The sequence below is a fragment of the Brienomyrus brachyistius genome, chromosome 1 (assembly GCF_023856365.1).
Source record: "Brienomyrus brachyistius isolate T26 chromosome 1, BBRACH_0.4, whole genome shotgun sequence".
Taxonomy (NCBI): domain Eukaryota; kingdom Metazoa; phylum Chordata; class Actinopteri; order Osteoglossiformes; family Mormyridae; genus Brienomyrus; species Brienomyrus brachyistius.
In genome coordinates this window covers 18204651-18230451 of record NC_064533.1, presented here as the reverse complement: position 1 = coordinate 18230451, position 25801 = coordinate 18204651, and the positions used below count along the sequence as shown (strand labels likewise).

Genomic DNA, 25801 nt, shown 5'->3' with positions numbered 1-25801 from the left:
TACGATACTTCAAGGTGTTAGTTTTCCACTGGCATAAAAACTGATTTCCGGCTCCGAATGACATCACAGCACCAGTCGGGGTTTTTGTACTGAATTTGAAAAATGGCAGTTGTATATTATAGTGCTGGATTTTTAAATGTAGATGTGAAGTGTTCTTCAGCAAAATCTGTTTAACAATTGTGATACGTATTGAATGGTCAAGCATATCGATATAATATCCACTCATGCATTCCCACCCCTAGTGTCCACCCCTCTTTGCTGTTGTGTGTGTCCTAGTGGCCCTGGAATCTTATTTTGTATAGATCTATATGGATGAGGTATGTGTTGGGTATTACAGTGGAGAGAGCCAGACATCATGGCCCCTTCCCAGAGCTCTATGTGAGTCGGTCCTATCTCGGGTTGGACCAGAACAAGCAGTGGCCCATTTGACAGAATAACCTGCCTTGTTTGGAGCCTGGCAGGGTGTCCTCATTCCAAGTGAGTGGTCACTAAATGTAGGGGGGCGGGGGGCGTACAGTTATGTGTTTTTACTTTTAGACTTTAGCACTTTAAAACTGGATGTTTTACTAGAACAGTTCAGGTTCAGTACCTTGAACAAGGGTATAACAGAGAGTCCTCCTGGGATTTGAGTCTTACCAACCTCCTGTGTTCTGTTGCTATGGCTCCTGTGGAGGGCATGGGATGTGCCATAGGCCCACAGTCTGGCCACTGGGCATAACGGTCAGCTTAATCTTCCCATCTTTGTACCTTAACAACCGACTGGCTGGAACCAGAGACACTGAGCTCCAGACACGAAGGTTGGGGGGAGGCTTTAGCCCCACCGGGTTTGGGTCTCAGGGAGCCGGCTGGTCCAGCGAGTGCTGTGAAGCGACGGGCTCCAATTGTCTGGGCGTCCCGGAGCGTGTCTAATTATGGCACGGTTCTGCCACTCAGCAGGATGCCGGCAGCAGTCAGCCGGCGACCTGCGTGGGATTTTCCGCTCCTGTTCCCTTTCTGGAGATGGCCTCTGGGGCAGTTTGGGGTCCTGTATATGCTTGTGTGTGTTCTGTGGGGCAGACAGCAAGCCAGAGGAAGGGTAGCTCCACTGGGCTGTGCCTCGACTGATGCAGCACACTCTAGGTGGGCATTGCTGTTACCGGGGTCCTGTGGACATTGAGTCTCTCACTATCCACTTCACCTTGAAGGCTGAGACATAATGGTGGAATGTGTTGTTTGGTCAGGTGCTTCACTGCTAGCTTTTTTTAGTGCCCCCTGCTGGACAGGTGCTGTATTGCAGCCACAAGAACAATCAGGAGCCCATCATCACAGTTTGTTTGCCAGACCCTGACAGGTGGTTAGTTTTAAAGAGGCCCTTTGGTACAAAATGTTAGGGGCTTGGGTGGGTGTTTTAAATCAATGTTTCTCAACCCAGTCCTCGGGGACCCCCAGACAGTCCATGTTTCTGCTTCCTCCCAGCCTCCAGCCAATCAAAAATGCCAAATACCTGATATAGGTGCATTGGCAGCTGAGAGAGAGCAAAAATGTGGACTGTCTGGGGGTACCTGCAAACTGTGTTGAGAAACCCTGGTTTAAATGGTTGTTTTCTGCTGTCACTGTTGCCAACGATAACTTTACCAGTCCCTTACTCTGAAGTTTATATGGAGTCTCCGAAAACATGTCAGAATTTGGGGTAGGAAGAAAGGCAAGGGGGGTATCAATAAAAGTGATGCATGCCATGGCACTGAGTTATCGCGAATCAACATGACTGAATGTATCATAAAAACGCCAACAGGGGATTGAATCAGCAGATTATGGCGGCGTACTCGGCACCACGCCTTGTGCTCGCTGGGCTTTATGGTTTCTTATTGGCCGTGTTTTAGCCCTTTGTATTCAAACGGGCCCGTGGACCTCCCCGAGATGTATTACCCCAACAGCGTGCCGGCTTCAGTAAATCCTGAGCACTCAAATATAAATGCAAAAAAGCCGTCGTGCATTTCAGGGGCGTAAACACGCTGTGGCTCAAAGGGACGTCTCTGCTTTTAAAGAGCAGATTTATCGCGTTGGCCCTGCAGATCCTTCCTGCATGGAACGGCGTTCCGGAGCTCGCATGCGACTCCATTCCTGGACCATGGCCCAAACTGCCTTTTTCATTTCCATTAAAACAGCATGAGGTCTGGCTTTTGCTGTTCATCACTGTGTCCTTAAGGAAAACCTTGCTTTGCATTTTTGCATAACTCATAGGTTATGGGACAGCAGCTGACAGTATGAAGCGTGCGCTCAGGTCCTCACCATGCGACAGAACCACGGGACTCCTGTTTGATGCTTCTCTCTTAGGAAAGAGCCTTGGATTTGTGCCTGCAGAAGCCCATTGGGTCCTGGGTAGCAGCACTCATGGAGCCTAAAAACCTCGGGTCCCAGTGCATGGGTTGACCTGTACAGTGTTTCCCAACCTGCTTCTCGGAGACCCCCAGACAATCCACATTTTTCCTCCCTCCCAGCTTTCTGCCAGACAGTCCACAACATGTCTGTGTCACCAATTGGTTTGACTGGCACTGCGTCCCAGCCTCAGACAGGTGGTCCTCAAGCAGGTCGGCCCCTGTTGTTCTGTGGCTCTTTTTCAGCATTGACCATTTGGAGAACAGCATCTATCCTGGCAGATTCTTCCCTCTGGGCATTTTCCTCAGACAGGAAGTACACAGATAGGAGCCTTTCAAGGTGCAGATCTGCTGTCGGACACCCAGAAAGGTGTACATGCCCGTGTGGCTTGTTGGTGGAGGGGGGTGTGTTGCGTAATGCCTGATCTCATTATCCTCAAGTTAATTTAAGAGATTATTAGAACAAGAAAAGAGGTCGACGATTTTCCCTTAATCTTATTCTTGGCAGAGCAGCATGAGGCCGCGGTCGTTTTCGGCCCTATTTCAGCAGCGATGGTGTCGGACTGCTCGCTCCATGGGGCCCTGGGGACCCCGCCTCATTACGACGTTGTCACGGTGCATCGTTCCAGAGGGCTTCCTAATCCTGGAGGCAGAGCCCGGGTTAGATTCCATGAAGCACTGAGCAAACAGAGGATCTAGCTGTAATCTGCATTCTCCGAGTGCTGCAGGGCCTACAGATACATCGGAGCCCATAGCCTTTTTGTCACAATTTTGCTAAATGCATTAAATCCAGCCTACTAGGAGCTAGTTTGTTTGTTTGTAATTTATGCTGAATATGTATAATTGACATATTTATGTAATAGTGAATGATATGGAGGGAAAACTAATTAATTAAAATACGCCGTGTTCATTATCTCATGAACCCAAGTCATTAGCTGCTGAGGATACAGAAGATTAAATTTCAGTTTATTTTGCCTTGTTTTACTGCCAGTAGGCTTCACCATGTGAACTGAATCCGCCGGCTGATAAACCTGATTTTAAGTAGTAAAGCTTTTATTGCACATCAGAAATGAACGGGCCAGATTTTGTGTGCAGAGGAGCGTGATAATGGGCACGAATGACAGGAAACTGGCGACTTTGCCTGGCACACGGTGCGTTCTGTGATGACAGTCTCAGTCAAGTTTGCTGGGGAGCAGGGTATCAGCCATGTCCTGATAGCTGTCTTAGTGCTGCGCTTGGCGGTTTAGAGCTTGTGGCTTTGCGTGTGTGTTGGAGTGGGATGTCTCTGATCCGTTAGAGACTCTGGGTACATATCTGCCGCTTGGTGTGCATCTTCCACCCGCGGGGCTGCCCCTTCAGATGAGCTCTGTCTTGCTGTAATCTGTCATACCTCTGTCACCTTCTACAGTGAGATCGTTATCTCCCCAAAGGCTGCAGGTGGAACCCCCCAGAGCTGGTTCCTGAACATGGAGGTGCTTCTGCATACTGGTTCTGGGTGGGTGCAGCATGCTAATGTGCTAAATGCCATGCTTTGACACATGACATTTTACTAGCTGCTACCCTAGTGGCCACCCCCTACAGGGCGAGAGCTGAACCGCGGACTGGTGCTCTGGTGGCTTTGTTGGAAGGTGAGCAACACAGACCCGGTTTTTCCTCACCCCCCACCAGTGAGGCTTTGGGTATGTGGGCTTATGTTTTAGCCTGTGGGGGCTGGCTTAGCCACAGCACATAGTGAGTAGGCCTGAATGCACACCTGGGGTTGCGTTCGTCTCCTGGGTGGTGTGATCTCTTTACTCAGCCCTGTGGATGGACTGCAAATGTCCTCATTAGTTAAGTGGATCAGAAATAGCTGTGCTGAAACTAAGGTGAACCAAGCAGATTGACTAAATGCATCAAGTCTAGCAAAATACCTAGCTGGATGTTTTTTTTAGAAAAACATTCCAGGTCTGAGACAGGCAGGGCTGGTTCAGGACATCCCCACAAACGCCTCACGGTCAGCCAGTGGGTCTCCTGCCCAGCATGCAACTGGAGTGAGCGGGGTGGCTGTAATAGTGATGAGGGGGCCGTACAGGTATCGCTAGTTTCATCGTCTGGTCCGTTAGTGGGTTTGTTCAGTGGAGTAAGCAGACAGTTACATCTAGTTAGTTTGGGGTAGAAATTTGGACTTTGTGAAATGGGTGAACAGTAAAATGTCTGTGAACATTTTTTGGACAATCAGTGGAATACCCAGGAAAAAAAGCCTTGGTTCTTCAGATTGACTCTGCTGTAAAATGTCAACGTTCCTTGGATTCCTGCAAAGCCGCTCTTGTCACAGGAGCTTCTCGGTGGTTTACGTGCCTGTGAGATGCTTGTATGCAACGCTGGCTCCTTCCTCTCACCGTCTCCCTCTCTCTTTAGCTGGTCTGTGCGGCGGGACCTGGGTCTACTCAGGAAGCAGCTGAGGTTGTTTCACTCAGCAGAGGTCCAGGCTTCCGCCCTCCCCATTGTCCCGCCCCCGACACATCCTGCACTGTCTGGCCCCTCCGTCTTCACAGGGTCCAGAGGTCACAAGTGACTGCTGGTCACGGTCCAGAATGGCAGCATGAATGTAAAGCAGAGTGGGTTTATCTGTGGGGGTGTCTTGAATTAAAAGCCAAGGCACCCACTTCCTGCAGCTGTTCACATCACACCTGCGTCGTTCTGCGAATCAACCCGCCTACGAAGGCGAGAAACAGAAACGATAGGTTTTAAGCTGCCGTTTCGAAAGCTTAAATGTGGATCCTACTGGTTTGCTGGAGAGTCGGGATGAACATCAATCCCAGGCCACCAGGCAGAATCCATCAGCTGTCAGGACAAGCAGGGGATTATGGGACGTCCTGTCCGCATGGCTGGGGGGGGGAGCTGGCTGTGGAATGGCACAGCTGGAGCTGAGCAACTGGCCGGCCGATTCACACAAGAGGTGCGTCCCATGGTCTTAAATGAATTTGTTCGCTGGTTCTCATTCTGCTTGGCGTGCTGGACCGTGAGCAGGCAGAAGGCTGCTCTGCTTCACGTGGCTGCCAGACCATTAAGGAGAACAAGGCTCCTACTGATAAGGTGGTAGTTTGTGGACTCTGGGCCCATGTCCTAATAGACCTCCCTCCATTCACAGCTGGGGGACACACACCATTTTAACCTCACAGAGGGTTTTTTTCCCCAAAACTTGTAAGAAACCACGCCCATGTGGAGTGATAGACCTGTGCAGTGTGACACCAATGGTACCCTGCATAATGATATGCTGTGTACTGTGGAAAGTGACCCTCCTCCCCCTGGTGTCTGCTAGGATGTCCCATAATCCCCTGCCTCCCCATACAGTTGAATGGTTCAGTTTCTCCCCACCTTTCCCTCAAAAAATGCTGCAGCCCTCATCCACAGGGAGAATCTGACCCCAGAATTTCAGCTGTTGTGAGCAGAGGCAGCAGCAGGACCAGGAAGTATTGTACCTTAGTTGTCCAACACAGGGGACTAATTGTGTAGCGCCCCCCCCCCCCCCCCCAAACAGCTGCTGGGTGTGCCTGGTGCAAGGCCTGGGCTAACGGAAGGATTGCACAACTGCCCTCCTCGATGCATCTCTGCACATCTGCCTCCTCTACCAGGGGCTAGTTAGACCACAGAACATCTACACGTGTTGAGGAGCTTCTCCAGGGAGTGTAAAAGGCAGAAAACAACCCTGTGTCCCAAATGGGGCAGAATCCACCTCAGCTGGAGCACCTGCTGTCTCCTCATTACCAGTGATTGGCGTACTTCACTTCCCAGATGTCTGCTTTTATCAAGACTGTTCTGACTACTCGGGGCTCTCATTGCCCAGGATAGTCTTTTAGTGCCTGCGACTTGAGTCATGCTCGTCACGGCCCTGTCACCAAGTGGAAGTGCTGCTCCTCCATTGAAGAGGATGAGTGACCCTTCTGTGGTTGTTCCTCAGATGGCTCCTTCCTCCATGAACCTGCCACTCAGGGGCTGAAAGATCTGACTTTGGAACAGTAAGCAGTTTATGGACCCTTTATGGACCCTTGGGAACCACTCCAAGACCCCTTCCTCCATGATGCCCCTTTCTTTGTGAAGGTAGTACTTGCATTAAAAAAACTATAACATCTGATTTCATAGATCCCGGTGCTTCACAGAGTCCAGCTTGTTTTTAATGGTAAATGGAAGTCAGCTGAAATGATAGTGAAATATAAAAACATGATAGAAATCTCGGATCAGGGAGGCTATCTTTTTGCAATGAACATGGTAGAGTGTGAAGGCTTGACATTTTAGGGTGGATCTGATGCCCCTCCCATAGCAGAAATCTTGCTCCTGGTGCAGCTGGGTCGTGGGACTGTCCTGACTGCTGCTAGGACTGTGTAAGTGCCTGGCCAACTCTCAGACAAATGCACATTGTCACTGACAAGGTGGCTTTGTGCTGGTCATTAGCAGCTACCCCCCCCCCCCCCATTGTCCTTTATCTTTGCTTTGTCTGTGCAGGATTCTGTTTTTATTTTTTGAGAGGGCAGTTTGACACGGAAGTGATTCAGCAAGCTCAGCATTCTGGACACCACAGCAATTGTTCATTGATCTGGACAGCACACCGATTGGTTGTCAGTCTGGACAGCACACCGATTGGTTGTCAGTCTGGACAGCACACCGATTGGTCACCTAGGCAGCAGATCTGGGCCTTCGGGTCTCGAGGTTCTAAGAGGCCTGTAGTTATGGATCAAAGCTCTTGAGTTTCAAGCTGTCACTGGTGTCTGCTGCTGTTTTATTTATTTTCCTGCTTTTGTTTTGCCGTCCATACATTTGGTATCTTTCACTGATGGCTCACGAGCTCGACCTTTTTGGATTACACTGGTTTACACTATCCCAAATCATGATCCTCTTGCTTGGCGTTGCTTTTGGTTTTCAAATAGGTCCTAGACCAAAGTGATTTCTATGTTTGTGGGAACCAATCCTCTTGCCTGTCCACCCTAATCACATGCTAGTCCTGTGGTTTGGAGCACTCTGTCCCCTCAGTTTGTAGTACAGTTAGGCTTTGTGGTTGTTGCTGTAAGTAGACCCCCAACCCAGTTGAAGCCCATGTGGCGCCCAAGGCGAGCTTCACCACTGGTGCCCCCATGCCCCCTTCCATCTAAGAAAAAGTAAAATTGGACAGCAAAGCATGTAGCTGAAAATGTGTTCAGATCAACTATGAATGTGTGCTGGCTGTTAAGTTTCACGGGCAAGCAGGTAATGGAAGGGCGAGAGGGTGGTGATACCATCCTGTTCTTTAACCTGGTGGCCTAGCAGGGGATAATGCTGGATACAGCAACCGGGTCAATGGGCCCAAATCCGAGAGCAGTGAGCTTGTGTGCTGACAGCTAGAGGTTCTCAAAAGATCAGTCAGCTGTTCCCAGAATGCAACAGGGTGTCTGCCACCCTCACTAAATCCAGAGAGGGTTCTATCCTAGTCCGCGTGCTGTTTTGTTTGTCTGGATGTGGCGGGGTGCAGCATGTAACTCTTCAGATTTTTGCCCCCCTCCCCCAGTAGTGATGGAGGGAGACTTTCTCCAGCATGTGGTGTGAGTGCTGATTACAGCAATCTCATGACGTTTGAGATTACGTCCGCTTTTAATCAGCTGAGGTTGGTGGGGGGGGGGGGGGGGGGGGGGGGGTGACATATGGTGGGTGAAATCTTCATCCCCACAGACTCTGGCCAGATGTTTCCTCCTCTTTCTGTGGATCTGCTGAGTGGCGATGGAATGAGCTGTCACGCATTTCTCAGTCTGACTCGTGCACATTCTCCATGCCGGAATGGCGGTGGGCCAATCACACCTGATTAAACGGACAGACCCACAGGTAGCTACATTGTATATCCTGGGTCTGTGGTCGGCTGCTTGAGACACCTGGGGGGGGGGGGGGGGGCATCTCCACCTTCCCCTCCTCCACCGCCCTGGTCAGACCAAGCTCTTCATGCTTGTTACCGCACAGCTGTGTGTCTGTAGAGCTTGGATCCTGTCTTTTATAACAACCCCCCCCCAGTTCTCCGCACTAGAGCTACTCAAAGCCTCCCCCCCACAAAAGACTTCTATAGGCTGTGCTCCCCCAACAGGAGGTATGCTGAAGCTGCTCTGTCTGCCCCCATGGTCTCCTGCTGAGCCCCTGTTTATTCGAGATTGATGCTTTGTAGCCACTCCCCCATTCTAGTTTGTAGCCCCATTCTAGTTGCTTCTACGTGCCACCTGGCTTTGATACTTTGTGGAAGGGTATGTATGGGTGAGGTCAGTGGGGCAGGGTGACAGTGATGGGGCAGGTCCGTCACCTTAAGGGGGCCACCTAACAGGCCACCTTTAAAGAGTAACGTGCGATAAACTGGGTGGTCTTGCTGGGTGTTATGATGAGGTGTATCTTCTGCTGACACTGATCGGCTCAGGCATCTGAAGTGACTGAACGCACGTTTCCGCTTTTTACGGCCTCGCTGCCATCAGATTAATAGCCTCGTTTGCATGCGAAGGGCCCCGTCGAGTACCATGACGCCATGCTCTAAAGAGGCGAGGCAACCGTAGGGCCATAATTAGCTTCTTGGCTAACACCAGAATGCAAAGGCACTTTCAGAATGACAGGGTGCTTTGTATCGCCGCCGAGGTGACTGGAACCTGCCACCGCTTTGTCATAACCTGCATGATTGCGGTTAGTTGGATTCTGCTCGCTTCTCGATTTGAGCCACGTGTTGTTTTTCTGAGGCTGATTCACCTCAGGTTGGAGACTTCAGGTCCTACAAAGACGCCCCCCAAGTCTGCCAGGTGTGGTTGAAGTACAGGCAGGGACAAGCAAGTTTGTTGTTTCTGGGGACCCACCCAAAAAGTCACTTTGGTTGCTCCCAGATGTTTCGAAAACGAAATCCATGGCCAGTGTGTCTGATGATCATAGATAGTTGACTGGTTAGCAGAACATGCTGCTTCAACATCCCCTAAATATGGAATGCATTTGTTTAATATTTTGTGCTGTGATTGATTGTGGTCAGCGGGGAGCTGTTGGGGGCCCCACCCTAATGAGTGGTTATGGTGGGATTACCCCAGGCCAGGTCATGGATGAGTGAAGCCCCATGTGTCACCTGGGGGTAGGTGCTGGATCATGGAGGGTGGGGAACTAACCACGTTTGCTACCAGGCCTCGCCTGTGTGGGCAGCCTGAGGCGAGACCAAGGGTCCCCTGCCACTGGCCAGTGATGTGGAAATCCACACGATTTATGGCCTGTGCCCCTTCAGCCGTTTCACTGGCTGTAACTTTGGGTAATAGATGTGTGAGCTACTGGCAGAGGAGCAGCCCCGCCTCCCCTGTCAGGGTCTTCCTTCGCTAAATGCAGCCCATCTGAGGTGAGCTCTTTGACCCGATCGTTAGCCATGACCCTGCAGCGAACTTAAACTTTAAATGTATGGGGAAGCACATGGTCTACTTTTATCGAGGCCTTTCAGAGATCTGCTCACTTGGTGCCATTTCCGGGGGGCATACGCTGTAAATTTCACTGATGCTAATGGAGCCGTGCGCTAAGTGATTAATTTGAGCTCTTTAAATCGATTGCGTTTAAATGGTTTAGTGTTCATACCTCCCCACCCCCACCCCAAGTACTATAGTTGGTTGGAATTTGAGTTTTGTTCAAGGGAGGCTCTTTCTCTGTGCGTTTCTGGGAGCATCAGTGTTCGTACCAGGACCAACATGCTTTACCTCTCCCCAGCTAGGGGGGTGGCGCCTCTTACCAGGTCTGGAGACATTCCGAAAGAGGCCGGAGTTCAGAGCGATGCTTTTGTTCACTCTGCCTATCTCCAGCTCGATCTCACGAACTGCAGAGCTTGCAGTTTGGGCCTCAGCCGCGTCCTTTCAGCTTAAATAAGTATTTTTAAGGGCAGAAAGGTCGGCTGCGGCAGGAAGTGAGGTGTAATATCCTGGTGGTTATTATCGGTGTTCTGCACGCAGTCTCCGACATCCTGTTTCTGCACGGGCTCCCTGACCCTCCCCTGACCGTGTGGAGATCCCGTTACTCACGGTCCTGAAATAGGTGTGGAGCATCTCTCAGCCAGCCGATTACTCAAGGCCTGCTGGAAACGGGGTGTGCATATTGAAGGGCTTTTTCCACTTGTGGCTCTTCTTCAGAACTTTGGGTGCTTTCAAAAGGAGCACTGAAGTTCCAAATATCTCATTCAGCCTGACTTTTATCCAGCAGTGAGCATGCTGATGTTTTTTGGAGGTGCTGGGGGGTGGGGGGGAGAGTATAGAGTCTTCTCCCCCAGCAGCTGTGTGGCACATGTTCAGGCCTCCTCTTCCTGTCCGAGCCCCCCAGAAGCTCGACCTCTGCTCCTCTAAGGTCAAACTGCTGTCCTTACTTGGCTAGGAGTCGGAGCTTTCCCAGCATGCAGCCGCCGTACAGACGTCCTCGTGTCGTGAGTCATGGCAGCCCTCTTCTGATCAGTCAAGCTCGAATTCTCTATCCTTGTTACTCCTTTTTCCACCCCTCCACCCCTCTATGCTTTCTGAGCGCTTCACTTGGTCACATGACTAGAATCAGTGTCCCCAAACCCCCCCCCCACCCCAATCCTGTGTATTAACATGTCTTAAATGTTTCCCTAATCAATACTAACCTGAGCTTCTTCCTGTGCAAGGATGTTGTTTTTTTCCCTCTTTTTTTGCTGTTTAGACTCGAGCAGGATATTTTAATTTAGGAGACTTTGGGGAGAGGGTCTTGTGTTCCACCTTCCTGAGCAGGTGGGCAGATTTTGGCTTGTTTTGAATGAAGCCTGCTGACCTTTTCGGACCGTACTGCACCACACCATAAATGCTGTCACCTTCCCGGCAGTGTACATAAAGCTTCGGGGAGTCGTTACCGCCCGGGTCTGCAGTGTGTGCCGATGACATGAGCCCTTGCACTGGTGAGATGTTTAACTGCACTTCCAGTTGCTGTTGGAGGCTATGCTGCCATTCCCAGCATGAGCACATTAAGCTATTTAATCTGCACTCGCATGCCGTTAATGAGGCGAAATATCAGCACGTTCTCAAACCGTTCTCGAACACCAGCTCGGACGTGTTAATTAGTAACAATTTTAGCCAATTAAGCAGTTTGTAACTATGGAAAGAAAGATGTTAGCTAATTACTCCCAAAAGATGTTAGTTTACACACAGTGAAGTTTCTTAATGACAAGCTTGAGTCCAGGGTTCTGATGGCTAAACCTCCTTTCAGCCAAGCGGGCCTCCGTGTATAGGGGATTTTTTTGTTATTATTATTTTTTTGGGGTGGGGGGGACATAGGATGGACCATAATTCATACAGATGGGCAACCTTATCATTAGCCAGTGATGTGTATTGAATTTGTGAGTGACAGGTGAGGAGGCTTTCTGGGGGCCAATCGGCTTTCAGCTGGGCCCAGTGCCCCTGTGGCCCCTGTCCATGCAGTTTCGCAGACTTTTGCCTGGCTTCGTCAGAGAGCCCACTGTCCACTGTCTGATGCCCCTTGTTTGGGGCTCATCGCCCAAACCCTAACCATAACCTTCACCCTTTGCTCATTTCCCAGCCTTACCTGCTGCTCCAGCTTCATCCACCCGCCCAATCGGGTATTTCTACTCCCTTTAGTCTGCAAGTCACCCACCAACCCCATCGTTCCACCCCCCTATCATGTGCTGACCTGCCGGGCCATCGATTGAGCAGACCTCCTCTGTCCTGCTCCTTTTCAGACTGTGTGGCCTGCTTCTGGGGGGAGGGGAGAAGCAAGATCTCCTCTGTAAACGTCAGCGATAAGGAACCGCAGCGTCACATGAGCATCCAATACACTCTGATAGGCCACCGTGGTCCCAGCACATGGTGCAGAAGCCCTGGGCTCCCCTCGGCATGGTCTGGGCAGTGAATGGTCCAGGCAGGAGAACTGATCCAACAGCCTAACTCTTACACGTTCCTGCAATAATTATGTTACTATGAATAAAATCACCTGATATGTGCCTTTGGGGTCAAGTTGACCCCAGGGAAGGTGCAAGTGGACAGGGAGTGGGATCAGTGCTCCTTTTGTTTTGTCACTTGTATTCATTTCATGTTGTGTAGTGTCTTACTTTGGCAGCAGTAATTGTTCTTGCTAAAGAACCACTTCTGTGACAGGGTGGCTAGTCTGGTGCCCCCCAAACCCAGTTAAGGGGGACAGACACATGTAGAAATGAGCCTGCCTCCAGTTGAGCTGTCCGGTATGCTGAGATTCAGTGGCCTGACCCGGCCCACTGGCAGGGTGGCTACCTGCATCAGCAGTGGTCCTGGAGGTTGGGGAGAGGGGGCGGAGTTTCAATGATTTGCGGTCCTGAGGCAGTTTACTGGAAAAGCATGGATTTGATGCCCTCCCCACCCCCACCCCCCCCCCCCCGGCAATTCCCCGAGGTCACATCCTTTATCCAGTCTGCTTGCCAAGTGGCTGCAGGTGACATGCGGAGGACGCTCAACCCGCAAACATTCCTGTCCTCCAGTTTTCCTGACACGTTCTGCTTGAGGTTCCACCCCCACCCCCCCCCCCCCCCCCCCCCCACCCCCCCACAAATCTGAACGCTGTCTTTCCATTGCGTTTTCGCAGCCGGATCCGCAGCCCTGTGCACCCATTTTGCTGTGTTCGGAGTATCCGGTATCCGTGACGCACTCTTTTGCCGAGCGTTAAATCAATATCCCATTTTCACCTGCCACACACGGCCTCAGCGCGTCATGTAAATCTGCAGGTACACGCTGGATTGGGGAGCAGGTCTCCAAGCAACAACACATTAATTATATTATAGCCTAATAACCCACCCGCGCCTGTCCCTGCCCCAGTAAGGGAGGGACCCAGAGCCTCCTTTGAATAGAATAGCCTCCTTTATTGTCATTGCATTGCAACCAATGCAACGAAATTAAAACAGCTCTCAGAGATACATACATCACTCACACAGTCATCATCACACATACATGTGTCAGTGTGTCTTGAGGATGCAGGCATGCCACTGTCTTAAGGGGATATTAATGTTTCATGGATCTGTAACCTTATGACATGGATCCTAATAAATGCTATTTGTGTGATTAAAATTCTTTGTTTGTTCGAATCAGAATATCTTGCCCCTTGTTCGATGCATGTCAGCACAAAACAAGCCGATGCAGGATGTTCCGGGATTTCTAATGGCCATTTCATTTTGTTCCCATTTAGGAAGTTAAAAATTCTTATAGCCTTAAATATAATCCTTACTGTTGTGAATCTGCTGCTTGACTGATAACATTCCAGAATGCCTTTTCATTGCACCGGTCAAACTTTGTGAAGATGTCTAATCAGTAGCTTTTTTCGAGGTCATCTATTTGGAAAATTGACGTTCCAAGAGAATTTCAGAGTGAGGGTGAGCCTGTTTGATTAGCAGGACCCGTCCTCACATCTGCGATAATACCATTGTGAGGTCTTTTGTGCATTGGACATTGTGTAAATGCAGGTCTGTTGACCTGCAGACACCGGGGAGCTATGTGGTCATGGGGGCAAGGTGCATGCTGGGAAATGGAGTTTCTCCATGCACCTGCTCTGCTAGTGAGAGAAACAGGCAGTGGTGTGTAGGCATACGCTACCACAGTAGCACATCAAGATACCAGAGTGGTGTGTGGCTTAGCGAGTTGGAACAATTAGATGGTCATTGGTTCAAATCCCAGATTCAGCAGAGTTATATGCTGATGACTTTAATTGCATGGACTTCCACGTTGGATTCCGACTCTAACAGGCCAGCCAATAATCATTTAATGTCTGAACCCATAACCGTTTTTGTGACTCCTCCACAGTGGGGTACGATGCCTCGAAGAGTTCACTGCGTTGTATGACCACATGGCCAGTGACATTTCACTGCCGCATACGATGAAGTGTAATCCACACGCTTTGTGTTTAGGGTCACTCTTAACCCCGACGGTAATGGGCCAGACTGGTTCTGACTCCCATCCCCTTTGTCTCCCCCCCCCAGTCACGAGCTACAACAATGTGGTGGAGGCGAACTCAGACTCGGATGACGAGGACAGGCTGCACATTGTGGAGGAGGAGAATGTTCCGGATGATAGCACCGCGCTGGACGACGAGGCACCGGTCAAGCCTGGAGACCCGGAGGCCAGCTGGGATGGTGAGCTTGGCTGGTCTTCTCATTTTGCTTTACTCTGATATAGCGCCATTCCCAGTATTACTGGCCCTGAACTGTATTGGGTGTAATGGGCTGCATTTAGAAGATGTGTCTATCCAAAGCAGCGTGAATAAGCAGGGTCAGACAGTCCCTGGAGCAGTTGGGGTTAAGGGCCCAAGCATGCATATGCAGCCTCTGTGCAGGTAGTTTGGGTGATTAGTGGGGGTTTCACTGTGAGACTCAGGGTAACCCAAACAGTCCGATGCATTCAGGGTGGAAGTGGTCATGTGTCCTGCTTCCCAACATTTACTCCAGGATCCAGGCGTGTAGCAAACACCTGCCCTGCTTTAGACAAGTCGAAGTTAAAATATCTTCATTATCATTTTCAGCTGTTTGATTCATGGGTCGTTAGCCAAGTTGAAATTTCGATCTTGTTGCATCGGAGCGCAAGAAACAGTAATAAATAGAATATAAGTATGAAAGACATTTTAACATGACATTCTGAGATGTGGATATAAGATATAAAGACACAAGTACGGTTTAAAAAAAAAAAACAGCTTGTAGTGCTGTGTATGCTAATTGGCATCCAGATATGGGTTGGTGTACTCAGGAATCAGGGGATTTTTCAGTGATTTTCTCTGGTACTAGTTGCACCTTAAGGAGTTGTGCCATTGAAGTTTCTCTAGCTGCTATCCTAGTGGCTCATGCACTAGGCGGGGTGCCACAGGGCCACTGGCCCAGCTGAAAGCTGATTGGTCACCAGAGTGCCCCCCCCCTGCCACTCACAAATTCAAAACATATCATTGGCTAACGATAAGATCATACCCTCTTATGCCCTGTCACCTTAACGAATCCTGGAATTGCCCCAGGGTCACCCTGCTCAGAGCTTGCGAGATGGTGTCTGCAACCTTCCGCTGCAGCAAAGGGGAAAACGTGAGCAGGAAGAGCTTTTACTTATGGCCTACCACACAGGAAGTGGGTTTCCGCAGAGGCCCCGCAGAGGCGGTGGGATGTCGGTTGATATCGTCGGTATATGGACAACGATGTACAGTGGGTCACCCCTCTGTCACAAAGTGCCTCCACCAGGCGTGGTACAGTGTTTAACGTGGGGTGTATCTTCTCAGATACCGGAGGCCCAGTATCAGGTTGAAACCATCAGTGCAGAGAGCCGTCTCGGTCACATTTGTCTGGCTGAGGTGCTTACATCACGCTCTCCAGTTGCGTTAGGTGGAAGTGACGTCACTCCCATTCCTCAGGAAGTGCTTAAGTAACATGCCCCCCTCCCCCGGCTGTAGCAGGAGGGAGTCGTCTGAACATGAAATGCTAACTGGATGTTAAAGCTGCCTCTGATTATAATCATGTAATAATCAGTGATGGAAGCCATTTTCAATACAAGTTTCAGTTTATGTTTCATATAAAATGGAACCGTATGTATGTGAGAAGTACTGTGTTTTGAGTGGTGGAGAATGCGGCCTTTGCGTGGAACCCCCAAGGTTTAGGGCCCCCTATTGGCCATATACAGTCACTACATGGGATCAGGGGGCCTGCTGTAAATTTATAAGTAGGAACCCAGAAGAAACAAACCTGCCCGTGACCATGTGAACATGTGTGCATGCACTTGTGTGAGCACGTATGTCCCCACAATGTGACTACAAAACGTGTTTATTTTTCCCACAAGGGAAATTCAACTTAATAAAAATCTGTGAATGCAATCAAAGAATTAAAAATGCCAAAAGTCTTGTATTTTATTTGGTTACCTATTATTAAGGTTGGGGCTGGATAGGGGTTAAGGCTGTCATAGCTGTGATTAGGGTCATGCCCTTAGAAATTAATGGTGACTCCACACAAAGATATAGACACCTAATTTGGGTGCATGCATGTGTGCGGGTTCCCACATGAAGCGGAAGCTGCACAGCCAGGCAGAGTGCAGGCGACTATCTGGGACAGTCGGTGATTATATTGAGCATTTTAAGGTGTCGAAGTGTCTTTGTAAATTACCTTAGCAGGCCACGCTGGATGATTCACTCCGGCAGAAAATATCAGGCCTCTCGCTAAAATCATTTCTCGCCTCTTAAATCCAGCGAGGTATTACAAATCTTTCATTAGTGCTGAAAGCAACCTCTTGGATTATTTATTTATTTTTCTTTTTAAAGCGTTTGTATGTCTTCCTGACAGATGCAGCAGAGGGCAACCTGGGGCCCAAACGGCAGCCACAGGGAGGCCGATTCAAAGGCAAATTGTCCTCAACTAATTTCTTTGTCCGGATGTTTCTAATGGGGGAAAAACCTGGTTCTGATTGGTCACAGAGGACCAGGGAGTGCAGAGTCCTGAAGGGAGCTGGCAGAATGCTGTCTTGGGTTCGAATAAAGTGGTTAGCTAACATCTAATAGTCACCGTAGTAACTGATGAAAATGTGCTTTCACCTCCTTATCCTCTTACCTCCAACTGTTACATGCAGCTTGCAGTTTGTGATTGTGACAGCAGTTTGTTAAATTGACCAGATTAAAGAGAAATTAAAGATGCCTGACAGTTTGGTGTTAAGGGCCTGTTGACTATAGCAGGTGCTTGAAATTTAAGTTGTTAGGACTTTAACAGAGAACCTTAAGCCTGGAGCTTTAATAGAGAAGGTCCATTAACTCAAGCTCTTTGGATCACGGAATGGTTCCCGTTCTACATGGGGCGTTAAAGTTCTGTGGACCACCTCCAGGCGTTTTCGGCTCGTGACCCTATGAGGTCATGAGAAGTGAGTTTTATGGATTATTAACAGGGTTTGCAGTAACCAGAGCGCCCCCCTCCCACACACACACACCCGTTTTATAAGGATGGATGTAATCCGGAAATCTGACTTTCCCAGTACAGCACCTGGTTTTCTCTGGCCCTCTCTGGGTTGGGGGGTGGGACCAGCTGGCATGGGATCTGGTTCTGAAGTGTTTAATCCCCATGGCAACTGTTACTCTCCACACCATTGTTTTCCTCCCTTGTGTGTCATGCGTTGCTGTGCACATGCTCTCTGATCTCGGCCTCATCGTACTAGAGGAGGGTGGACAATATGTTGTAGGGAAATTTAGTGGGACTTTCCTCAGATGTCGTGTTTACCAGTTGCGGAGTTACAGAGATGTGTATAAGGTTGGAAGGGGACAGGCTGGCTGGACCAACTATCCACAGCAAATCTTCTTGTGAAATACACTATAAGAATCGCTCACAGCTGTATGTTGCGCAAGTGGCTTTGGCATTCTTAAATATTTTTTTAGTCATTAACAAAAACCCTGCTTAGCAAATCGGCCTAGTGTTTCATAGCAGGAAATTAATATCACCTGCTAATGAGAACATGGGACAAGGGGGAGAACAGCATGGACCAAGTGTATCCTCACATTATACCAGCCATATGGCTTAATTAACGCTCATTAGTTTGTTATGTGCTCGTTAACGGCTGTGCAATCTCTGCAGACCTTACAGAATATTGTTTATCTGGACAATTTTTAGGGACAGTTTGACTTGTTGGGCAGGGAAATGTCTGGGAGTGTGTAGTCCACCTCAGTCGTAGTTGCACACACACAATAGCCATTTTTAATCAGTGGAGATGATTAAATGTGGGATCATCATCAACAGAAAGATGCGCAGGCCTGTGTAAACTGCCTGCCTCGGTTGCATGGTGTCTCAATGTATTGTCGAGTCTTCAGCCAAATGAGGTGTGGGTTAGCCAGTCCCCTGTTTGAACCGCGTGTGATGACCTGTCCCCTCTTCTGTGTGACCCAGTGAAGGATGAGTGTCCTTCAGAGGGGGAAGAGGACTGTGGCACGGATGCTATGGTGGAGGAGATCCTGCAACAGGGAGACACCGCCATCATCTACCCAGAGGCTCCAGAGGATGAGCCGCGCCAGGGAACGCCCGAGGCAGGCGGCCACGATGAGAACGGTGAGCTCACTGCAGCCAGGGGGAGGCGATGTTTGAGGAGTCCACAAAAAGTCACTTTACTGCTAGGGTTAAGGTAGGAATTAACAGTGGGGATATGTTATTGGTACCAGTAAGGTTAGAGTTAACCCTAAGCCTAGTTCCTCGCCCACCTTCACAGGTACCCCTGATGCCTTCTCCCAGCTACTCACGTGTCCCTACTGCTCCCGGGGCTACAAGCGCTACACATCCCTGAAGGAACACATCAAGTATCGCCATGAGAAGAGTGAGGACAACTTCAGCTGCTCCCTCTGTAGCTACACCTTCACGCACCGAACACAGCTGGACCGGCACATGACAGCACACAAGTCTGGCCGAGAGCAGGTACCACATTCGCATGGTGCTAAGATGCTAAATGCTAATGCCACCCACATAGCCTGTGATTATAGAGTTATTGAATATATAACTTGTTTTGTATGAAATAAGTAATTCTAGTCAAACACATGAATCTTTCAGTAGCAGAGACCTTGTAATGGTCACTGTCAAAGAACCCATCTCTCCCTCAATCTTAGCAGCACCTGTTGTTCATCTTGTTCGTCTAGCAAACATGTTTTGTTTGTTTGTAGCGGCACGTGACCTCAACAGGGGGCAACCGCAAATTTAAGTGCACCGAGTGTGGCAAGGCGTTCAAGTATAAGCACCACCTGAAGGAGCACTTGCGCATCCACAGTGGTGAGTCTGAGGTCACCACAGCCATTTCAAGAGATGTAGAGGTTTGTAGCATCAGGCCAGATGTCTTAGACATGTGCTGTAAGGCAGTGTGGCTTGACAAGTAACATCAGAGAATGCTGTATCCATGACATATGTAGAGTTAAATGTATGAAAATGCCACCAAATAAAACTTTTTTTGTGCTGTGCATCTTTGCAGGAGAAAAGCCGTACGAGTGTTCCAACTGCAAGAAGCGTTTCTCGCACTCAGGGTCCTACAGCTCTCACATCAGCAGCAAGAAGTGCATTGGTTTGACGGCAAATGGCCGACCTCGCCCTGGGACCAAAGGCTCACGGTGCGCATCGCCAGCACTGCCTGCGTCACCCTCTGCCCCTCCCACCCCCGCCCGGATGCAGCTTCGTGAGAAGATGGACAATGGCAGGGCCCTGCAAGAGCAGCTACCCCTCAACCAGATCAAGTCGGAACCTGTAGACTATGAGTACAAGCCTGTGGTATTAACCTCTGGTGTGAATGGTGTGTTTAATGGGGGTGGTGCCCCCCTCCAGGCGGCAGTGACCTCATCTATGGTGCAGGCTGTTGTGTTGCCCACAGTCGGCCTGGTCTCCCCCATCAGCATCAACCTGAGCGATATTCAGAACGTTCTCAAGGTAGCCGTGGATGGAAATATTATCCGGCAAGTTCTAGGGAATGCCCAAGTTAATGGCTCGCCCAAAGTCATGGGGGCAACAGGTCAAGCTCAGCCAGGCAGTCCCTCGGTGATCTCTGCCATCAGCCTGCCCATTGTCGATCAGGATGGCACTGCAAAGATCATCATCAACTACAACCTAGACCCAGGGCAGGCCCAGCATGCAATTCATGGCCCTAAGGAGGCAGATGAAGACATGTGCAAAGCCGAGAAGTTCCCTGAGGACCTCACTGTTAAGGTAGAGAGAGGTGAGCAGATGGGGGCAGAGATGGAGAAAGACAAGGGCAAGGGTACCTGTCTGCTATGCAATGACTGCCCAGCTAGCGTGGACACACTTGACGAGATGAAGAGCCACAAAACCAAGGGGACAAAGATCAACGGAGCAGGGCCAGACAAGACCACCATCTCGTCCCTGCTTGCAGACGGTGGCCTGTCCCCGGGTCAGCCTCCCCTCAAGAACCTCCTGTCGCTTCTCAAGGCGTACTACGCCTTGAACGCAGAGCCCACCAAGGAGGAGCTGGTCAAAATCTCAGACTCTGTCAGCCTGCCTCTGGATGTGGTCAAGAAGTGGTTTGAAAAGATGCACACGGATCAAATTCCTATAGGAGGTGCCAGTCCACCCCCGGGACAAGAGGCGCCCCAGCCTGAGCTGGACTTCATTGGGGCAGCTGCCGCTGCCACCTCTACAGCAGTGGCAGCAGTGCCACGACAGGAGCGGGATGGTGGAGATGTGGAATCTGGTGGAGAACCTGTAGATGGAGATGGCCCAGGGGCACAGTCCCCATCGTCTCCCTCACCGATGAACCTGTCTGCCGGGGCACCTACCGAGGATGGTAGCGGTGAAGAGCCACTCGACCTATCACTACCGAAGCTCCCCCGAAGGGAATCAGCCGACGGTGGGGCTTTGCCAAGCAGTATTTACTCCATTCAGGAAGAGCCCTTGAACCTGACTTGCGCAAAGAAGGAAATACAGAAGGAGGGGAGTCCAGCTCCTGTGCGCACCCCTCCGCAGAGTGCCAAAGCTGTCAACCTTGTCACCACTCAGTTGCCGACCATTGTGGCCATCGCCGACCGGAGCAATGTCCCCAGCCTGCGGGCCCTCAGCACCAGCAGTAAGACGATACTGATCCCTCAGCTGGCATACTCGTACCCCGCATCGGGGAGCAGCCCCGCTGCGGTGGACATCCCACAGAAGACTGCCCAGGCCAGTGGCAGCCAGGTGGGTCGCAACCGCATGCTCAGACTATATATCATTTGCATATTGCAAGTGCTGTAGGAGCACAGAGGTTAGTCAGAAGGATTCAACTTGGGAGTAGCCATGGTGTCAAAAATATGATGTGTGTTGAGCACATCCACTGTGGGCAACCTGCCCAGTATCCTTTTTCCTCTTGCAGTGATTGCGTCTTCTGTTTGTCTGGTGAATATCTCTCGTCTTTCATCCTCTCCCCCCCACACACCAATTTAACATTTGTCAAATATGGGGGGGAGGAGGGATGTGTATCTGTAGAGTCCTTTTTGTAAAAACTGGACAGATCTAATTTTCCCTTCCACCGTGAGTCCCAGAGGATTGTGTTCCCACTGAACACGAAGTGCATTAATGGATGTGCTTGTGGGACCACTCGGGGCAGGATGAAGACCTCTGGGGTCATATGCTCCCAGGTCGTTACCCAGCTGTGAGAGCCATAAGAGGCTTGCAGGACAGAGCTCCAACATGTTGTATGTCTGATATCCTTACCGCCTGCCTTTGTACCAGATGACTACACCTACATCCGAGTATCCTTATGTGTGTACCCATAGCATCCATATATGTGTGGTGGATCAAGCCTTTTGAACTCTGATACAGCACTTTAGCTAGGAGAGATGCAATGGGATATGACAGTAATGGGCTGTGGGGAGACTGTGGCTTCGACATGGGCTCAGTGTCTGTGAGTACTGGCTTACTTGGCCTTGGCGGTCCAGTTAAACTCCAGTAAATAGAATAGTTAAAGGTATGACCAATGGCGCCTAGAGATTACCATCTGTCTGTAAAAGTATAAAGTGCTCACCATCGTGATGTGGAGGTCGTCGGTCATCTTGACAGGAATCCTTTGGTCTTGTCTGGATAAAATGAACGCAAACTGAAGGAATAGTGCCAGTCTAATGAAAGCCTGCAGCCCTCATCCTTCTATTGGGTGCAGTTAGATGGTGCAATTATAGGTTTTTCTGCACGAGGCCACTCAGTGTATGATGGGAGACCCCCCCCCTTGCATTTGGCTGGTTATGCAAATTGTTCATTTTGGGAGTCAAGAGAGGGTGAAGGCAGCTAGTGGAGAGTCGTCTGTTGACAGCAGGGAGGGGGGGTTACATAAAAGTAAATTGAATGGATTTGATGGTTTGGGTTGTCTGCACCCTTAGGCCTTTAAGAAGTGTGGCACATGGTTGAACTACTAACCTGAAGATGAGGTACCTGAATGGTGTTGTAATGTCAATCCAAGGCTAAAGTGTGTAAATGGTGTCCAGGCAGAAATGATGTCCGTGTGTGTCAGGGTGCTCCATTAAACCACAAACACCCTCCTCCAGGAGGACACAAGCTCAGTGGATGATCAGAATGACTCTGACGCCACCCCCGCCACGAAAGCGCATGAGGAAGATGGAGAACGGGATGTATGCCTGCGATCTGTGCGACAAGATATTCCAGAAGAGCAGCTCTCTGCTGAGGCACAAGTACGAGCACACGGGTAAGTGATGCCCTGCTGGGGATGTTGGGATTAGAGGCTAAAGGGCATAGAGGTCAAAGGGCAGAGGAAAAGTACTGCATCCTGAACCTTCCCATTGAGTACAGCTTGTGTGATGCTCAAATAGAAGGTAGTTGTACAGAGGTGTAGCTAGAGGTGGGTGGATCCTTCTGGACCATCATTTCTACAAGGGTACTTTTGCACTGCACCAGGTACTGTACTTTAGATACTTCAGGAAAGTACGGTACTTCAAGGTATTGGTTTTCCATTGGCATAAAAATTGATATCAGTGCTGAAGGACATCGCATCCAAGGCGGGGTATTTTGTACTGAATTTGAAAATGGCTGCAGTATATTATAGGGCTGGATAACGTGCGATATATCAGCATCACAATTCTTGCATTGCAAGAACCATGATAGCCAACTATATCGATCAGGCTTTTTCATACCTTCAAATCTGTACGAACATTATAGCGCAGGGGGATTTAAGTTGTAAACATTTTTACTTTGTCATAGGAAAATAACTTGGCAAGCTTTTTTGATGATTTTTCCTAAATTCAAGATAATCTAGACTCTATGCGTTCTCCGCAATCATAATCATTTTTATCCTTGCCTTTTAAATCGCTCCCAGATGGGTTTGTGAGATGTTTATGCTGAACTCCTTTTTTGCTTTATAAATACCGCAGTATTTATTACAACAAAATTTCATTGCGATATTTGAAAAATTTCCAATATCGTGCTACCCTAGAATATTATACAACTTTTATTTGTCATGCCATCCAGCTCTTGTTGTATCTGTTGTTCTGACCAGATCACAATTAAATCTTGGATCTTTTCATTTCACACATCTATTATTACTACTATTTTTTTTTTTAACTTAATTTTTCATAACTTTTCAAGGTAGTGTTTGCATTGTGTTTCAGAGGCAGGCTATTTGCATAACCACTCGACAAAGATAGCGTTTCAAGTCGCACTCCAAAGTACCAAAGTAGTACCCCAAGTGGTTTTGTACTTTTCGTACTGGAACTTCCGGTACTGGTACTCGAGCGGAAATCAATGGAAAAGGGAAAGTACCAAAAGTATGGTTCCTGGTACAGTGGAAAAGCGCTCTATGAGGGAGAGATGGTGATAGTGCCTCAGAGGAACCCTAACCCATTTTTTCTGGACCCCCCCCACCCTACAGGGAAGCGTCCCCATGAGTGCAGCATCTGCAGTAAGGCCTTCAAACACAAGCACCATCTGATCGAGCACTCACGACTGCACTCAGGCGAGAAGCCCTACCGGTGCGACAAGTGTGGCAAACGCTTTTCACACTCGGGCTCCTACTCGCAGCACATGAATCACCGCTACTCGTACTGCAAGAAGGAGGCGCAGGAGCGTGGAGACGAGGCCGGCAGCGACGACGCAACCCCCCCGGAGGAAGCGATGGCTTTCACTGCGGGGTCTCTGTCGGACGGCCAGGCTGCCTCGTCGCCCCTGCACCTGGACTCTGACGAACGGGAGAGCAGCACTCGTGAGGACGAGGAGAGCGAGGAGGATGAGGAGGAAGAAGACAGCGTGCCAGGGGATGGCATCATCGACGAGGATGAGATACGGGTGGTGAGGGTAGGTGAGGAGGATGAGGGAACAGAGAAGGCAGAGGAACCAGATGAGGAGATGGCATGCAGAGATGAAGAGGTGCCAGTAGCGGACCATCGGGAACCAGTGAAGATGGAGGAAGGTGAATGGCAAGGAGCTAAAGAGCAGTGACTGGGTACGAGAAGGAGGCGCTGGGAACCAGCGTCAGCATGAAAGGAATGAGATGGGAGAGAGAAGGGGATGGGCTGTTCTGGAACGTGAGCGGACAAGTTCTGGCCCGGACGCCGTGGTCCGGGTCGCTACTGTATACAAACCCAGGTGTGCCTGACGAAAACCTATGAAATGCGTGACTGAGGGATCTTTAGTGTCAACAGTCTGAACAAATGAAGTAAAATGCATGCAGGGGCTTTGAAGGACCTGATGCATTTCAGGCGCCGTGTTGGGAGTTCCGTTTGATCAGTATTACTAATTTTACTCAGTTATATTTTAACCTTTTAAGCTGTACAGTCGAGATTTGTATACCTTTTTATCACCAAGGAACCAAATCCAGTATTTTGTTAATTTCAGGATGGAAAGTTGCGCACTACAGTATCAGCGGCCTGCGCGTACCCTTCAGTGTTACTGAGTGGAGGAGATGTTTCGTGGAGGTTGGTGTAGAGTCCGTGTAGCGAGATGAGCCTTAAGATGGATTACCAGGCCCCAGCCAGGTCCGGGGTGAAGCAGGGCGGGGTGCCAAGGGAGCTCTCAGAGGAGACTGGGTGTCACTCTCTGTGGAATCGCCCCCCCCCCAACCCCACAACCACCCCAGCCTTATGCAAGACCTGTGTGCTGCAAGTGCCATTGAACAGTGTTATTTTATCATTATTATTGCCGAACCGTCGTAGCCTGTGAGAATGTTGTCGTGTGGGACCGTAAAGAAGACATGCAGAGGTGTGTGAGCCGTGGCAGCCTGCGTGTGCCAGGGGGCGCGTACCTGCATGCCTCAGACGCAGAAGTAGGGGTGCTAATCGCTACAGCGGATGGTGACGCTAATGGGCGATGGCTCGGTGTAACAGCCAGTGTAACCTGTCAGTATTATGACCCATGGTTTTATCCTTCAGGATGTATGTGATGGGGGACTTTTTTTGTCATGTGTCCGCATCCTGTGTAATGACCCACACCCCTAAGTTTTTATATTTGTGTTTTTATATTTCTTGTATGGTTATTTATTACACAATGTAGTGTACAATACTGTAGTTTGTATTAATACAGTAATATATTTTAGTATTGAATTCGAAGGCGATGGAAAGCGCTGGAAGAGGGTTTCTGGCTGACCGTGAAAAAAAAAGGGCTTGTTTGGAAGTAGTCTCTGCTAATGCAGCCCTGTGCATCTCTGCGGATGTAGTGCCCCCCCCCCCTCCCCCCTCCCCCACCTGACTGTCATAAAGCTACTGAAGTGTGAGCTAACTGTGACTAATAGCATGATCCTTTTGCTGTGGGGTGTCCCTGGGCTGCCCCTGGGGTGTCCCTAACCATGATGCTGCGCTGCGTGATGAAGCCAAAATGTCGATGGACTCAAGTTGATCATTTATTTTTTGGTCAAATTTTTCTTTCCTCCTCTGTGCCATTTTCTTCTCCTCGTGTCCAGGATGCAGGAACCTGTATATGACAGCGTATAAGCCATGGTCTTTTTTTTTTTTTTTTTTTTTTTTTTTAAAGTAGGTTTTGTTACAGCTCCCCATGTCACAATAAACGGCATTGTGAAACCTGC

General features: G+C 49.6%; 1 protein-coding gene across 1 annotated transcript in view; it reads left to right on the top strand.

Moving 5' to 3' along the window:
- The window catches only part of LOC125746319 (zinc finger E-box-binding homeobox 1-like), a 42432-nt gene extending 16631 nt beyond the window's left edge, over window positions 1–25801 (top strand). Inside the window, 9 exon segments of the mRNA XM_049020197.1 lie at window positions 14305–14457; window positions 16630–16686; window positions 18211–18369; window positions 18527–18729; window positions 18972–19077; window positions 19274–20979; window positions 22320–22364; window positions 22366–22477; window positions 23657–25801. Of these exon segments, the coding sequence (XP_048876154.1) occupies window positions 14305–14457; window positions 16630–16686; window positions 18211–18369; window positions 18527–18729; window positions 18972–19077; window positions 19274–20979; window positions 22320–22364; window positions 22366–22477; window positions 23657–24222 (3107 nt within the window). The 3' untranslated portion in view covers window positions 24223–25801.